At 33.0% G+C, this 17,593-nt stretch overlaps 2 protein-coding genes across 3 annotated transcripts; one reads left to right on the top strand and one right to left on the bottom strand.

Annotated features, from left to right (window-relative positions):
* The first annotated feature begins 115 nt into the window (after nucleotides 1–115).
* LOC111698022 (armadillo repeat-containing protein 2) lies at nucleotides 116–11,289 on the top strand. 2 transcript variants are annotated; one of them, XM_023468239.1, is made up of 4 exons: nucleotides 116–2,401; nucleotides 4,204–4,309; nucleotides 9,881–10,032; nucleotides 10,726–11,289. In XM_023468239.1, exons 1-4 carry the CDS (start codon nucleotides 210–212, stop codon nucleotides 10,895–10,897), a joined length of 2,622 nt encoding a protein of 873 aa, XP_023324007.1. In that variant the 5' UTR covers nucleotides 116–209; the 3' UTR covers nucleotides 10,898–11,289. The 2 variants fall into 2 exon arrangements, with proteins under 2 accessions (XP_023324007.1, XP_023324008.1); XM_023468240.1 differs by lacking the exons at nucleotides 4,204–4,309; nucleotides 9,881–10,032; nucleotides 10,726–11,289 and adding an exon at nucleotides 4,116–4,156.
* A 24-nt stretch (nucleotides 11,290–11,313) lies between these two features.
* Nucleotides 11,314–13,834, bottom strand: LOC111698021 (prolyl 4-hydroxylase subunit alpha-2). The gene has a single exon (XM_023468238.1). The coding sequence runs from the start codon at nucleotides 13,579–13,581 to the stop codon at nucleotides 11,719–11,721; it is 1,863 nt and encodes a 620-aa protein (XP_023324006.1). The 5' UTR covers nucleotides 13,582–13,834; the 3' UTR covers nucleotides 11,314–11,718.
* Nucleotides 13,835–17,593: the final 3,759 nt, after the last annotated feature.

Genomic DNA, 17,593 nt, shown 5'->3' with positions numbered 1-17,593 from the left:
GTCAGAAAAACAAGAGTTGTGTCAGGGGGAGGGATAGAAGTTTGAACACGCAATTAAATTTGATAGAAGACATAATATGATACAGCTTTCCCGCACCACGAGTCTACCTGGAGTAACCAGTATAAGACTATACCTGGAGAGAATCGATCAAACCACAGTCTCCTGAAAACCACTATGCGGGATTCAGGTTTACAATAAATATTTACAAAATGGATTCAAAACTTCCCTACGATCCAATGTCTGGGTTTAATTTGGGAGATTCGGGGTTCTTTTCGATGAAAAATTCTTTTAGTTCAGCAGTTAATACTCCTTCAAAGCAAGACACGCCATTTTATATTCCGTCAAAATCTGGGAAAACTTCAGCTGAGATTATTGAGGAAGCAAAGGCTACGGTGGGAAAATCCGCAGATGACAATTCAACCCGAGCCGCAGTGAGAACTGTCGATACAAAACGTCCTTTCACTCCTCGTCAGACTGACAGACGATTATACTATGGATCGACGAATCATGTGGCTCGTCCTCCCAGTTCGTTTCGTCTCCTCCCCCTCCCGGAAGAGGATCTTAAACGTCCCGTCACAGGAGTTAAGATCACAACAAATTCGGAGAAAGAAGGATCTAAACTTCCGTCGATTCATCCCATCAATTCTCCGAAACCTACCATGTCAGCACAGAGACGATCTCCCAAGGATCGGTCAAAGAGCAATTACAGATCGTCAAGCTTAACAGATGTTGTTGAGGTATCAGAACTAGATCTTATCCAGGTACAAAACGACGACGGACCATCCAGCACTGATGAAATCATCTATGCCGAAGATCCCAAAGAGAGAATACAAAAAAGCGCAAAAAAAAAATTCAGCCGAAACAATTTTTATGATAATTCTATTTCTGATAAACCTGTTGAACCTGCAAAGGTTGCCGAGGATTTAATCCTGCCAGGATTACTGGATAATCTAAAACAACCAAACCTGAGCAGAGATGATATCCTTGCAAGAATGAAAAGCCTTTACACATTCATTGTCGACTCTGACAATCCTAAATTTTTTTCTAAACGAAGAGGTGAAATTATCAAGGTGCTCGGAGCCTACGTGGATTCTGAAAATCCAGATGTCCTCATTCATTTAGTCCAAATATTATTGTCAATTAATGTAAGAAAACAGAACCTTGCCACAGCATACAAACTCATCTATAAGGTTGCAAGGGAGGCAGAGAATGATCCTTGCTTTTTAAACTCTGACACCCTAGAGCTTCTAGTTAATTCTATAGGAGGAGCATGTCCAATTAACGATTCTGAAGCTCTGGTTTATGGATATGGAGCTCTCAAGTTCCTCACCATGAACTCTCAAACAAGAGAGAAATTAAAGAAAATGGGAATTCTTGACTTGGTTTTACTCCATCTTAAACTTATCTGTGAATCTAAGGCAGAAAAAAAGATCCCAGATGAGACGAGTCATGTTCTATTTCAGCTCACCGGAGTTGTCAGAAACCTTGTCAACGACATTTCAATGCAGAAGAAACTGGTGGCTATGTCTGGGATAACCCTGATTTGCCGTTGTTTAGAACTGTTTATAACTGATCTCGACGTGGTTTGCAACATCACTAGATCTCTCTCTGTTCTCTCTTCAAACGACGAAGCTTGCATTGTCCTTACAGAAAATAAAAGTTTTGCCTCCACGGCGGTGAAAGTTTTACAGAAGTTCCCAGGGCGTCAGGATATTGTGGTCCGACTGTCATACTGTCTAGGCAACCTCATGGCTAAATGTGATGAAGCAAGACCATACTTTGGTCCAGATAAGGATGATGATACAGGTATTGACAACATGGATACTCTTCTTGATCTTCTTCACTCATATAAAAAGAAGGACGTGGGACCTAAGGCCGAAATATCTATCGCAAGTAAACTAGAATCTGAAGACGATCATGGATCTTCTGGAAACGCTGAAGATGTTGTGATCAAGATCATTCGTGTGATTGCCAACATGAGCATTAATCCTAAAGTTGGACAGCAGGTTGCCAGTATACCCGAGGTCTACAACCATCTGACGGATATCCTTGCAACCAGGAATATCATTGAGAACGAGGAGTTGATCCTCTCCACCCTGGCAACCCTCAACAACCTCACCTACTACCCTGTAGACATCGGTAGCAAGGACACCCAAGATTCCTCAATCTACAACAAGATCGAGAGATACATTGACTGTGCGAACATCGAAGCTCAGATAGAATCAAGCCGAGTTCTAGGAAACCTGACCCGGTCGAAGAATATTCGAGATCAGGTTGCGAAGTCGGATACATGGAACGTGGTGATTCATCTCCTATCTACTGATCAGCGTGATCTTGTGTACACAAGTGTCGGGGTTATTGTAAACATGATGTCAGACTGGGATAAAAGAACAAATCTGAGGTGGGTATTTTTTTATTATTGACAAATTTCGATATTTTTATTAAGGAGGAGCTTAAATTAATTAATTCGCCAAATCATTTAATTTTTTCAAATTTTTAGATTGTCTCTTTAATAAATCTGTATTTTTCGAACTCTAGACTATGCATTGTAAATCAATAGGGTTAAGTTAATAAATTTAGTTTGATTTGGTTTTGAAAATATGCCAAAAATAAACATAATTACAATAAATCTATTTTTTAATAAAAATGGAACAAGCTTTATAATATAAAAAGGGCAAATTCTGAAGCGTATAAAAATGTCAAATTATTATGTTTGCATACCAATAATAAATCATATTACACAGTCGTTTTATGCTTTATATGCAAATAATTCATGTTACTTACGATAATAAGTATTTTAAAACTAAATTATAAACATTTTTACTTTCCAAAATAAAATTTTTATTTGGTTTGATAAACGAACTTTCAAATTCTATTTTTCTAATTTCTGTATCTTTGCAATTCCTTATGGTGTAATACATATCTTTTTAAACATTGACTGTTTGGTCAATCAGATTTCATACATTGAAATAGTTAAGGTCACAACGAGTTGCAAAGATATAGGACAATAACACTGTTTAGAAGAAGGATGTATCTCGCACTCAATAGAAAATAGTTTCATTAATTAAATATTATACTTTACTATGAGAATAATAATCAAGAAATATTGTATGCGAAATTACTGATAACACTTTGCCCCCTTGTAACTCCTCTAGTTCTAAATACACCTAAAAGCAAGGAAAGTTATTTCAAAAGTGTACGCATCTTTTGTACTGCAGTGTGCTGTCTCTGGGCGGCAATGTAAACACAAGACGGATGTTACAGCCTGACATTGGATCCATCTTTCACATGAAATATTCTGGTCATAGGAAACTATTATGTGAATTATCAAAATTATCAAATTTAATGCTTTTAACCTCCTCGGATACTAAACGAACACTGATGCATCGATTCTTGTTTACAAATTCCGCCCAAAGAGAACTAGTTTCAATATGTACGCAGAGTATACACGACCGCAATTAACTTTCCTTGCATTACACCCTTACCTAAAAGCATGAAAAAAATAGCAAAATTTTTAATTAAAGAAACTGAACTCTTACCGCAACCCCCTTTTTGCAATCCCTACATCATTTCACAAATTTTAACCTGACAAAAATTATATGCAACAACGAACCAAACACGCTTTAAAAATGAACCAAACACCCTTTAAAAACGAACCAAACACGCTTTAAAAACGAACGAAAGACACTTTAAAACCGAACCAAACATGCTTTAAAAACGAACCAAACACGCTTTAAAAACAAACCAAACACGCTTTAAAAACGAACGAAAGACACTTTAAAACCGAACCAAACATGCTTTAAAAACAAACCAAACACACTTTAAAAACAAACCAAACACGCTTTAAAAACGAACCAAACATTCTCTAAAAACAAATCAAACACGGTTTAAAAACGAACCAAACACGCTTTAAAACGAACCAAACACGCTTTAAAAACTAAAGCGTTCTGGCGATTTTCATTATTTTTTAAGTTAAAAATATTTCAACGTTTAATTTTTTTAAAAACTTCACAGACTACAGCTTTGAAATCGTTTAAGTTCTGTTAAAGTATTTTTAAAAACGATTAAGATAAAATAATTAGATACAATAGGGGTTAGATAAATCATGTATCCAGGAGTATGGGAGGTGTGAGTAAACTGATATAAATCATGTATCCAGGAGTATGGGAGGTGTGAGTAAACTAATATAAATCATGTATCCAGGAGTATGGGAGGTGTGAGTAAACTGATCAAGGTGCTCAGGGACTGTGTGACCATGATCAACGATAACGAGGATCAAGATTGGTTACTCGCCAGTCTTACTTGTCAGGTAATCATGTACATACAGTGGTCAGCGTTTATATTAATATAATGAGGACGACTTTTCTATCTTGATTTCTTACAAGATTTCTTCAAACTACAAGTTTACAAGTAAACTATGCATCATGCATAACAAACAGTTTAGATATTTTATATGTTGTAATATATACTTTAGATATTTGTAACAATATATGTATTCTAGATATCATTCACACTGATAGATATTTCCAACAACCCATTTAGTCTAGACATCTAACACTGTTAGATATTCTTAAGAAACCATTATAAATAAATGAGTAAATAATAAATAAAAAATAAATGAATAAGTAAATAAATAAATGAATGAATAAATAGATAATTCAATAAATAAATAAATAAAAGATCAACCATCATTCCGTAGAAATAGATATCAGGGTATTAAATTATTCAAATCACACAGACAATTAGATAATTAGATAATTATGTATAATTCGAAATTAGATAATTCGAAAATTAGATAATTAGATATTCCGGATGATGAAATTATTTTATTATCTATAATTCCTGAGCTTGGGACTTAAGAATTGAATACTCTTAATCTAAATATCCAATGTGGACACTTTTAATTTTCTGCTTAATCCGCTCTTTCTCACTATTTTTTGGAGATCCCATCAGACTCCGATCAATGAGAGTTCTAATTATTTTATTTTCTTTTATTAGATTAATGATTTTAATAAACCATCGTACAGCAAAAACTAAAAAATAACATGGAGAAAAATTGAAATTATATACAAAATATGGCCAGGAGAAGCTGTTTGTACTCATCCTCAAAATTTCAGTTTTTTTTTTTTCGAATTTTAGTTTTGAGAAAACTGAAGATTTTTATGCTTGAGCTTTTTTATCTTTACAGGAATTTGCTTCATTTACTTTTCCTGTATTAAGAAGTATATTGGCTATACGTGATTCAAAAAATTTCAGTATAACAATTATTTATAGTTTAACTCAAATAGATTACCACGAATCAGTATCAGAATACAGCTGTACTGAAAGTGTACAAATTCTGCGTTGTCATCCATTGGACTCTACATCTTATACCTCCATTTTTTGTTTGTTTTGATGCAAATAGCTTCTCAATTATTCAATTAAGGAAATGAAACAGGCAAAATATATATATCTTAAAAATAAACTATAATGTGTGATAAGTTAAAAATCTAGTTTTTTAGTCTACATTCATTTACCCTTTTTTTTACCCTTACTTATTTATCTATCCTATTTTTTACTTTCATACCCCCCCCCCTTTAGAAATTCTTAGCTACGGGCCTGTTGAACTCTATATCTAATCAAGTATGAATTATGCTATTAACGTTTTTTTTATTTTGAAATGTTTCTCTGCAAAAGTGACTTGTGCATTTCGAGTTAGAAAAGCTTCCACATTTTTGATCATATTAAGGTTCCAAGGGAACCATTGTAAATAGAAAATCTGCCATTCCTTATATTCAAATACTGCTAAACCAATTATATATTTGTATTATTTGTGAATGACAATCAATAAATACTTGATTTTATCTCAATAAATCATTATTTATTTATTTTTTTATTTACCATTGTAATTCCGGCATTGGCATATCTTTGCATAGAGGGTCACTTGAAATTACGCTTGCAGTCTCTATAAAATGTAATAAAATAAATATTTTGGCCATTGCAAGGTTATAATGCAAGGAAAGTTAATTGCAGTTGCGTATACCTGCGTACATATTGAAACCAGTTCTCTCTGGGCGGAATTTGTAAAAAAGAATAGATGCATCAGTGTTCGTTTAGTATCCGAGGAGGTTAAAAGCATTACATTTTGATAATTTTAATAATTTACTAGATAGTTTCCTATGACCAGAATATTTCATTGATTTTTTATGTGAAAGATGGATCCCATGTCAGGCTTCGAAATCCGTCTTGTGTTTACATTACCGCCCAGAGACAGTACACTGCAGTGCAAAAGATGCGTACACATATGAAAAAACTTTCCTTGCATTATAAACTTGGGCTATTTTAGTTATCCCCCCTGTTTACTAGTTAGTCCCTTATTATATACTTTCTAAAGGAATGTTAAAGTTTCAAGGTGAGCCTTGAGAACTTTAGTAAAAATACTTACATAGTATCTATAAAAATCTATCCATATAAAGTTGTAATCTCTGTTTGTCTGTTTGTATGTCTGATCATAACTCATGAATCCCATGACCGACTTGCCTCAAATTTTGATTGGGGAATTCGGGAGAACTACGGAAGGTCCAACTTTTGTTTGAAATAATGCTAATCTGCAGATTAAGTATCTGTAATTCTTGATCTTGATATCCGATGTGACAACTTTAAAGCTACAGGATCATTTTTGATATCCCTGCCGTGGGTTTCGACAACGGAATATCCAGAGGTATTAGTTTAATCCTTTAAACTCCTTGATCTCGGTATTCACAAACAGTTTTGACCTCGCACAAAATAAAAAATACGAAATTGCCAATTTTGATCTGCTACTTCTACACTGAGAACCAGAAACTCTGGAAGAGAAAGACGACATTATAGCAGTACTTGTTACAAAGCAAGTAGCTCTACTTGTAAGTTATACAATCACTTACTAAGTAAAAAGGGTCTATTTAAATTGCACAATTGCATGTCATGTACATATGACTTTTAAAGTCATAACTTGGGTCTAAATGTCGTCTTCCTAGTACAGAGTATTCTGGTTCTCATGCTGCATAACTCTTACTCTGATAGTTTTTTTCAGAGAGGGTTAAATTCATAGATTAATAACAATACTGTAAAGGCATACACAAGGTGATTAAGCTTCTCTAGGACTCTCTCCGATGTGTTAAAACTGTTAGTCGCAAAATATATTTCAAACCTGAAACAAGGATGATTTAATTACAATGTTTCTGGAGTTACAAAATGCGAGTATTTGTTTTAATAAAAAAAATGGCAAATGATCAACTTTAAGAAACACAAATGGTAAAGGATACAGTTTAAGGTTGTTGAATGAGTGGAGTAAATATTTATAAACTGATAAGTTGATACTATTGAAAAAAAAGTTCCGAACATTGTTTGTTGCTAGTATTATGATTGTATTTGAAAGGGTAACTTACTATTAGGTCTTAACACACTCGAAATAGAGAGGTGATTGATTTGTGACTAAAACATAATTGTCTTCTGAAAATAATTGCTTGTTTAAAAAAAAGAAGAAAGATTGTTTTCACTTGGAAATTTAACTTATTTCACTTTAAAATGAGCGGTTTTGGTACACAATCGAGTTTCGGGGTCGGGAGGGTTGGGTTTGGTGTGTGTGTCTCCGTCAGAGAAATAAATCCTTGGCAAACCTGGTAAAGACGACTTTCAAAGGCTCTGGGGAGTGTAAAATGATTTTGTTCAACAAATACATATAGAACACTAGATATCGTCTTATCAAGCAAATGCTTGTTTTGCTAAGGAATTGTTGCATCCTAATGATGTAAATTTTTTAAATTTCAAACATAGACTATCTAATCTAACAAAATTCATAATTAGACATGTAAAAGGTCTAAAGCACGGGGTTACAAAGATATAGGGATTAAAAATCTGAGTAATTTTGTTTGGATTGAGTAAAGCGTTATTAAAGAAAAATTTTAATATTATTTAGTTTCACGTATACTTAAGTTCACGTTTGATAAGAATTCTTAAATATAATAACAAGAATTAGAATTTAATATACTTTATATCGATAAAAGTACTGAATTGATACATAGATATGCAGCGTAATGAGCAATACGTTTTTTGCCAAAAAATAATGTTTTTCAAAAAATTCTGGAATAGGAAGTCGACTTTCATACCCAAGTTATGACTTTAAATAGTGTAATGAACATGGGGTACAGTATTTTTCAGTGTAAACAGACACATTTCTCTTAATAATCGATTTGATATCTTAATAGTAAAGTTATTTATAGCTTTGAAAAACAACTAATTTTCTTTAGTAATGCCTTCTTTTGTATTCATATCACTGTTTATATTAAGCTTAGGACATGTTTAGACATATTTATATTTTTGATGCAAAGAATGAATTATCTAGATTGAAAATAGATTATCAAGTTGTAGCAACAGAGAAATGAACCAATCATACACGACGTCACAAGTGTCAAATATAACAAGGAAAACGAAATTTTCTCACATTAGTTGACGTGTTTTCCAAAATTAAGTACAAAAAGTGTAAAAATAGAAAATTAAGAACACATTAAATTGCACTTATTTTACTGTAAGATTAGCACTTTACTCTAAAATTATCCCCATTATTAATAATTTTGTCGAACACAAACACTGAATTGACACTTGTGACGTGAGAATACAACTGTACTGAGAGTGTACAAATTCGTTGCCATCTAGTGTACTAGAATCTATTTGCTAGATTGTAGATTGTAGATTGTAGATTGTTATTATCTACTTGGAAATTTTGTCCAATATAGAAGACGATATTCGGGTCCGCCACTAAATATATACAGGGGTATGGTACGACGACCTTTAAGCCAAAATTAATAATGGATCTAAAGGTTGAAAAAAGCCTGCAGAAAATCCGTACTGTCGTCTCTTAAGTTTGGTCGTTTGTGGGTAACCCTGTAAATGTTAATCTACAGGGTTACCCACAAAGCATGAGACTGTAGAGACGACTGTATGGGATTTATGCTGGATTGTTTTATTCCATCATTGATTTTTGTTTTTTTTCTTTGCCAAATCATTTAGGGAATCACTTCCAGACAATATTTAAGGCAAATTCAACCTTTAGATCTATTTAAAGTATGATTTTTAGGTCGTCATTAAATTCTTATTCTTTGTGGGTAACACAGTGGGTAACTACAGTGATAACATAAAACAAGAACCCGGAGTAGGAAGTCGAGGTTTAGACGTTGAGTTATGACTTTAAATAGTCCAATAAATATGAGGCATAGCGATTGCAGTGTAAACAGACTCATTTTACTTAATAAGTGATAAAATAACTTCAGTATTGCTTTAATGTCGTCTTCATATTCTACGGTTTTTTAGGTTTTTACTGTTATAGTGTAAAATAACAAGAATACAATAAATACGATTTTATATACGACTATATGGGATTTATGCAGAATTGTTTATTACATTATTGATTACTTAACAACTTTAAACATAAAGGGAATCACTGCCAGGCAATATTTAATGCAACATACCAAATTCAACCTTCAAATCAATTTAAATTAGGATTTTCCGATCGTCATAAAAGTCTAATCCCTGTAATCGTGTAATCATGTAATCATGTAATCATGTAACTATTACTTAAATATTTTTAAACACATAGCCTGGGAACCCAGCGTTGCCCACGGCACTCATAGTTTCTCCCGCCCTCCACTCATGCTTAGTGGTAAATTACGATGTTGGCTATTTTTTCCTATAAAAACCCACACAACTTAGAATCTTAAAACCAAACTAAGAACATTCCCGTGGTTCTCCCGAGTTCCCCAATAAAAGCTGGAGGCAATTGGGTCATGGGGTTCATGATTAATGATCGGTCATACAAACAAACAAACAGAGATTACAACTTTATATATAAAGATTATTTCTTCAGGCTCTATGGAACTACAGTATCGACAGCATGAACCTTTTCGACTGCATGGACAAGGAGGAAATCTCGGAGCTGGAGGCCGTCCTCGTCGAGTTCCTGGACGAGGATATCATCTTCGGGTCCCAGGAGGAGCTGGACCCGGCCCAGGTCCCCAGGTATACATTAGGACTATATTTCTAAGAATATTTTTTGTTGGAAGGCAACATTTAATTAATCTTGTGAAGCAAAAGATTAGTGAGGTACAGGGTGTCCCACGAAACATGACAGTTGGTGAATAGTTTTGAATATCTTCTTCCACATACTGTATTGGATATTAAAGACTTTTTGCAGTTTTTTTTTTCTTTAAATAAATGTTAAACTCATATATATTTTACTGTGAAATCAATTTTACTATAATATAACTGTCATATAAAAATGTTAATAGTCTCTTTAGTATCAAACAACTTATCAAATTATGAAAGAAGACATTTTAAACTATTCACCAACTGTCATGTTTCGTGGGACACCCTGTAACTTACATGGAAATGTCCGACATCCTTGGTCTGTCAAAGGTTTAAAGGAATTGGGAATGCTTCTCTTTACATGGAAGGTCACTTGAAATTACGCTGACAGTCCCTTTAATGTCCATTGTAATCTTTATATCTTATGCCAGAGTCAAAAATATAGCAAATTAGAAAAAAATATGAACATTCAATTTTAGAATAATTTTTTATGAAAAGTCTGTTGAAAAAGAACAAAACAAAATTGGAAAAAATCGACAAATTAAATAATCTCTATTCCAGACAGAAAACAAATATTTAAAATTAAGAATTATAATTTTTAACAATTTAAAATTCCACTTGTTCCAGGTACCAGGAGTGGGAGGAGTTTGCCAAGGTTGGAGTAAACTTATTGGAACGATTGGAATCCTTCCTGGAACCTCTGGGACCTACAGACACAGAGGCATCGGAGAACTCGGAGGAGGATCAGGAGGATCAGGAGGATCAGGATGAGGATCTAGACGGATCCGATATTTATTAGGATTATCAAATTTTATTTCAACTGTAACTTATTTTATTTAATAAAGAAATATTTATAGAAATGGCGGAAATTACCGGGAAACGAATTAAAGTGTGATCAGACGGGAAATAATGAATATTTAATGATAAAAAAGATTTTAGTGCACTACGTGTCCCAAGCTCATTAATCTTAATGATTTATTAATTTCTAATGGAACTTTGATTTCCAAACTGATTAAACCTTAATTTCCGGTTTAGGTAGAAATACCTTTGGATATTTCAAACTTTAAAATCTGCTAGAATAAATGAACTATAAATGACATTTTGAAATTAAAGAAGTTAGCTAAAGGAATTGTGTGTGCCACAAACTCAAATTTTCTAATCCATATAATCTTCGGAACCAAGTTTAAGTTTGAAATATCAAAGGTCTACATCGTCAGATTGCAAAGATATAGGATTAGAAAATTTGAGCTTGTGGCAAAGACTCAGTTCCTTTGTTGACATCGCAGTACCATTCTTATGTCAAGTTTATATCTATTGTTAACCTTTCGCAGGAGCAAAGAAAATGGAATAAAGTAGAAGGAGATGGAAATTGTTAACATATCCTATGACATATTTGGAGGGCTTAAAACAAAAATAGAGATTGTAACAAGATAGTTTTAAAGCTGTCCTTAATCGTTACAATGTCTCCCTTATCCTTCGCTCTTTAAAAGATATCATATTATTCAATATCCTCATAAAGTATCTAAATTATGGATCAATTATTTCAGGATTTGAGAAACCTATCAGCAACAGGTCTAAATACAAAAGAAGCAAAGGATCGAAACAAAAAATAGAAAAAAATCAGCATAATTTTCCCCATATGATTCGCCCGGTTTGCCCCATTCCTATAAACTTCAATTTAAAAAAAAACATGTTAAAACATTTTATATCTGAGAAAGGTCCAAGAGTGTCAGCAATTCTGTAAATATTTATATTCGTATTTCCTTTCTCAAGTCTGCAGGGAACCTTATCCCATTGATTGTAACTGTAAACCCACTTGTTCAGAATCCATTTAGATCCGACAGCTACCGGGCAACCGCCATGTTTAGTCCCTTCATCTCGAAGGTTCTGATGCGTAAGATCCCACCAGAATGCCGCGCTACCTTTCGTAGGATGCACAGTCAAAGAGGAGGGTGGAAGAAAAAAACTGGTCCCGCCTCCTGCAGGGGTATCTGTTAACCAAGCCATAATGGTGGCTACATAGTCCCCTCGGTTAACCAACGTCTCTGGATTTGAAGAAAGATTTTCAAAAAATGACTGAGCGTCCAAATGGGATTCACATAATCCCCCTAAACCATAGTTTGTTACTTGATACAAGTTCGAACTCCACTGTCTTGTAAGGTTCAGATTGAAAGCTAGCTCCATACGAGCAGACAGTTTATGAACTCTAGGGTGGTTTACAGTAAAGTTATCTGGATTGTACATATCACCAGGTTCATGATAGGATACAGCTTCCATCCAAGCTTGGACAGATTTAACAATATTTCGAACCTTACCCTTAAATGAATCTTTATCATATGCTCCTTTAGAATAATCCAGGTTTCTTGACCTGGATAGTTTAGGGGTCGCCCAATTAACAAGATATTCTGTATCCTCATCAGTGAGTAGTTCATGAACCACCATAATGAAAGGAGTATTACTAGCAACCTCCATTTTGAAAGGTCCCAGCTTCAAATATGGATCATCTTGATGCAGAAGACGACATTTGCTGATAAGAGGCCATTTTATTTTACTAGGGAGCAGATTAAACTCATTTCTACAACCCTGAAGAAGTGCTTCCATACGAAAGAAGTCTCCTCCAAAAGAAGTAGCTAAACTGATATCAACCTTGTCTATAGCTCCAGACTTGATAAACTTGGGCTGAGTTTTCTTTTTCTCCAGCTTCTCATCCACAAGATATTTATTTACTACAACCAAATCATTGATAAAGGTCTTTTTATTTGTCACAAAGTCGTTGTTCAGCTTAATAAGATCTTGTTTTGCCTTCTCAAACTGATCTTTGATAACATCATCTTTTTGTTCTGTGTCTTCACTCTCTTCCTGTGCTTTATATGCACTTCTCATAAACTTTATCCCGGTGTTTATTAAACCTAGTTTTTGGGACATTGTTGCTAGAACTTTAAGATCTTGAGAGGTAAGCGCGGAATCTCCTTGATGTTTTGCTCCATGTGCATAGTGCTTAACATGAGTTGTATCTACCAGACCCTTTCTAAACTTCTCTGTATCCAGATCATAAGCATGAACTATGAAAATAAGTGCTTTAGCCGCTCCATACATATCTTTCTCAGTGATGGTTTTGAGAACTTCAGTTTCCTGGAAGAGGATTTCCAATAACTTCAGCATTTCTGTTGAGTTCTCAGTTTTTAAAGATGACAAGGTGTTAGACAATGCAGGAATAAAAACTGCAGCTTTTTTCAGAAGATTAAATGAGTTCAGAGGATGTCTCACATATTCTTCTACACTCTTATTAGACTCTTCGGTAACCTTCAGAAAAACCTCGATCTCTGTAACAGGATATTTTTCATTGATTTCTTTAAAACTCTTCATAAAGTTTAGATTCTCTTCACACAAGGTTCTGAGAAGGGGTTCGTTTTCCATAACACCCATATCATAATCTGTCAATCCGGCCAATGTAAACCCGAAGAGGAAAATAAGGAGAAACATTATTGCTTTTATTTCTGTTCTGTTTCCATTTTGATCACTGTCTAGTTGCTTATATACTAAACTTATTGTGTATGTCTTGAAGATAGATAGATAGAATTCCAGGTATACTCTTGGCAGTCTACTATTGGTACAGGTGGAGATTTCAATGCAAAATCATAGACCACGAACATAATTTTCAGAGGATTTTGTTGAAATTTTAGATTCAACCATGAAAGAGTGGGGAAAGGGGAGGGGTGTAACACTTTCTAATAATTTAAAATGGCCTCTATAGTTTGTGACTTTTCCTTAACCTTTGTAAGACATGTTGTATTTAAGCGAAAGATCAAAGCCCTAAGCCATTTCATAGACAGGACACTTCATAAACAGGACATTTCATAGACAGGATATTTCATGTACAAGACATTTCATTGAAAGGACATTTCATAGACAGGACATTTTCATAGACAGGACATTTCATGGACAAGATATTTCATGAACAGGACATTTATTAACAGGACATTTCATGGACAAGATATTTCATGGACAGGACATTTCATTGACAAGGCATTTCATGGACAGTACATTTCATGGACAGTACATTTCATGAACAGGACATTTCATAGACAGGACATTTCATAGACAGGACATTTCATAGACAGGTCATTTCAACATATTCAACATATATTTTGAAAATTCATATTATAAAAAGAATTTAGAAAGAACAAAAAGATTTTTTCAAAAAAAAAATGCGGATTTTTTGAGTTAAATTTCGTGCATTTTCCCCGAAACTACTCAGCTGATCTGTTTAAGATTTTAAGGTGAGATAGAAAATAAAATATTCTCCCATTTTTGTTTTTCTACTCATCTAATTTTGAATAAAAATAGTTTCGCGGATTTTTTTAAAGGGTCTATCAGATTGTCTTAAAAAAATCTAAAACTTCATACATAATTGTTAAAAATTAGATTACCAAAAAAATACTTTTTCATGTGCAAGATCTCGCTATTCATCCGTTTATTTGATCCACCTGTTATAATTCATATTTTTGTTTTAAACTGATAATATGAAATGTCCCAAATAGAGTACAATAGGTGGCAACAGAGAAATGAACTTTAGATCGTTTTTAAACAAATTCCAACCCTACTCTCTAGCACTAGAATTATATCATTTTCTTCTCAATATATTTCGCCGAAAACTTTGGCATCATCAGGAGTTTGTCCTATAAAATAACAAATAACAAATAACAAAATAGCAAAAAATAAAAATAAATAATACAAACACAGCAACTAAAATAAACAAAGAAGAGAACAAAAATAAAAATCTTTTTATGTAAAATGGAATTTTTCAAAATGAATATTGTCAAAAAAATAAAACTAAAAAGAAAAATTAGAAAACCGTACCTTACTCTTTTGAAGAGTATTGAATGACTGGAAAAGGAAATGGACAATTATACGCGACGTCACAAACGTGTCAAATATAACAAGGAAAACGAAATTCTCTCACATTAGTTCACATGTTTTCCAAGATTAGATAAAAAAGTGTAAAAACAGAAACTAAATATTTTACTGTAAGATAAACACTTCATTCTAAAATTATCACTATTATAAATAATTTTGTCAGACACAAAAACTGAATTGCACTTGTGACGTCAGAATACAGCTGTACTGAGAGTGTACATCTATTGTACTAGACAATCTATTTTAAATGTCCTATCTATGTTAGTATCATAATATCATTCTATTAAAAGTCCCAACACTCAAATTTTATAATAAGCTTCATAATTAATTGCTATTTTTTATCACTTAATATTTTTTGTTTAATATTTTAATATTCTAGAATTAAAAACATAATTTTTCAAGGAAGACTAAAATTTCTTAGCACATTTTGGTCGTTAATAATGTTCTAAGACTCCAACAATGCAAAAAAGTTTAAGTAACATGAAGTAGCCCAATTCTTTTAAAACAAAACAATCAGCTTTTTACATCAAGTTAAAAACTAAAATATATGGTATTTGTTCTTCATTAAAAATATAAAATTTTTCAAACATTAAACTATTTAAAGTCTTTTATCACCCCTTAATAACGCCTTTTTCATTTGTGCAATGTTGTAAAAATTCGCTATCTAACAGAATTTTGTGCAAGGTATATCTATCTTTATATGTTTTACTGATCTGTCTGTTTGTATCCAATAAACGTCAAAACGGCTGAATCATAAAGAACCTAAAGAATGCAGAAACCGAATATAAATAGATAAACAGATAAACAAATTATAGTTTAGTTTACTCTTGTTTTCAAACTCTCATTAATATTTTTCCTCTCCTACAGGGTGTCCCAATAAACATGGGAATCAGTGACGAATTCGATATCGTCTTTTCAAATAATTCTTTGATTTAGTAAAGTGATACCAACTGAGAAAGCTATAATCTGTAAGAGTTTCGTTTGCTATGTTCACATTTTGTTTGTTTATGTTTTGTCTGCATACGGTTGTACTTAGTAAAACAAGAAAATTGCAGTATACAAACAGAGTATCACTGTTCATCTTGAGGATACGACACATCTTTACAGCCATTTACCGTTTTTATAACTTTAACTCTAGCAGACATAATTATATTATGGCTTTTGAAATTAGGAATTACAATGCTAATTCATTACAAAGACGATATCGAATTCGTCACTGAATTTCCATGTTTTTTGGGACACCCTGTATCTAAATACATACTTTACTTGTCTGGGTGTTTGTCCGTTTGTTTTCATCCAATAAACGTCAAAACAGCTGAACCGATCGGGACCACATTTTGTGTGGGACCTCACATGACCCCTGGGAAGGTTTATGGAATTTCAAAAAATTAGCCTTCAACAAAATTCAATTTTCATTTAATTTTGAAAATCCGCGGCATTTTTTTTTTAAAATCCGTGGACTATTTTTGTTATTGTTTTACAATGTTTGCAAAAAGAAAATGTAATAATTAAAAAAGAAGATGGGCACGAAGCGCCCTGATTGCTTATTATAGTAAAAACTTTTTTCATTTTAAGATTTTCACCAAAGTATAAGTGCAAAAGTAGTGTTGAAGCAAGTTTCTAATTACTTGTGAAAAGTTAAGGGTTAATTACAAATGTTGAAGGTTAATGAAAGAGAAAGGTTGCGTGCACAATGTTTCTTGTTTACAATAGTTTCCTTGCTCTAGATAGATAGAACTGATAAGATAAATGCTAACCTACAGGGCTTTCCACTAAAGATGAGATTTTAGTGAGCTTCGGAGGCGTTGAAGGAATTTTTTAAAGTGCCGCTTTCTAAACCTTCTGATAGTTGATAGCTGCAGATATTTAGTTTTTGAATGAAAGTATATGGAGCTCTTTAAAACTGTTCCTGCATATTTCATAGCTAATCATTTATTTTTACATTTACTGAAATTTAAGTATGATAGTAATAAACACATAGCAAAAATCGTTAAGACGACATTTTGTAAATTCTTTTATCGTTTCCGAAGTTCAGGGTTAAAGCATGTAAGTGATTTTCATCCTATGTAGACCTACGGATTAAATTCAGTCCTTTAAGGAAAAAACAATGATCCTTAAAGGGAGTGTTCGCAAAAAATGAAAGGGGGTATAGGCTTAATGCGATAAAAAATCGCTTTTGATCGCTACTAATCTTACTTCTATCTGTTGCGTCTATAAGGAGAAAATTGTTAAAGACGTCTAATACCGAATAACTAAGCGCCCATACAAATTCAGAAAATTGCAACATACGACTTAGACCGTGAAAAAGTCAATTTAATTTTAAACAAATCATTTAGATATTAGAACCTATAGTCATCGATTATCTTTCGCCACATTTGTATATAGTTTATATTTTATAATATTTTATTTTTTAGAAAACGTTTTCAACGGATTTCGAAAATTGTGAGTGGTGTGCGGCATTCTTAGATAGCTGCGCAAGCGACAATAGAAAAAAACAAATTAATTAAAAAATATTATAAAATATAATGATTTCATTTTACCTTGACATCGTTAAACAATGACGTATACAGAAATAAAT

Source organism: Eurytemora carolleeae, unplaced genomic scaffold (assembly GCF_000591075.1).
Source record: "Eurytemora carolleeae unplaced genomic scaffold, Eaff_2.0 scaffold153, whole genome shotgun sequence".
NCBI classification, from domain to species: domain Eukaryota; kingdom Metazoa; phylum Arthropoda; class Copepoda; order Calanoida; family Temoridae; genus Eurytemora; species Eurytemora carolleeae.
The sequence above is the reverse complement of the archived record's forward strand: the minus strand, read 5'-3'. Positions and strand labels throughout refer to the sequence as shown.

What these genes read in the sequence shown, in the direction of transcription:
- LOC111698022 (XM_023468239.1), top strand. Translation starts at nt 210, where the DNA reads ATGGATTCAAAACTTCCCTACGATCCAATGTCTGGGTTTAATTTGGGA. An exon ending in GATAAAAGAACAAATCTGAG is followed by an intron (nt 2,402 to 4,203) that starts GTGGGTATTTTT and finishes TCATGTATCCAG; the next exon opens with GAGTATGGGAGGTGTGAGTA. An exon ending in GACCCGGCCCAGGTCCCCAG is followed by an intron (nt 10,033 to 10,725) that starts GTATACATTAGG and finishes CACTTGTTCCAG; the next exon opens with GTACCAGGAGTGGGAGGAGT.
- LOC111698021 (XM_023468238.1), bottom strand. Translation starts at nt 13,581, where the DNA reads ATGTTTCTCCTTATTTTCCTCTTCGGGTTTACATTGGCCGGATTGACA.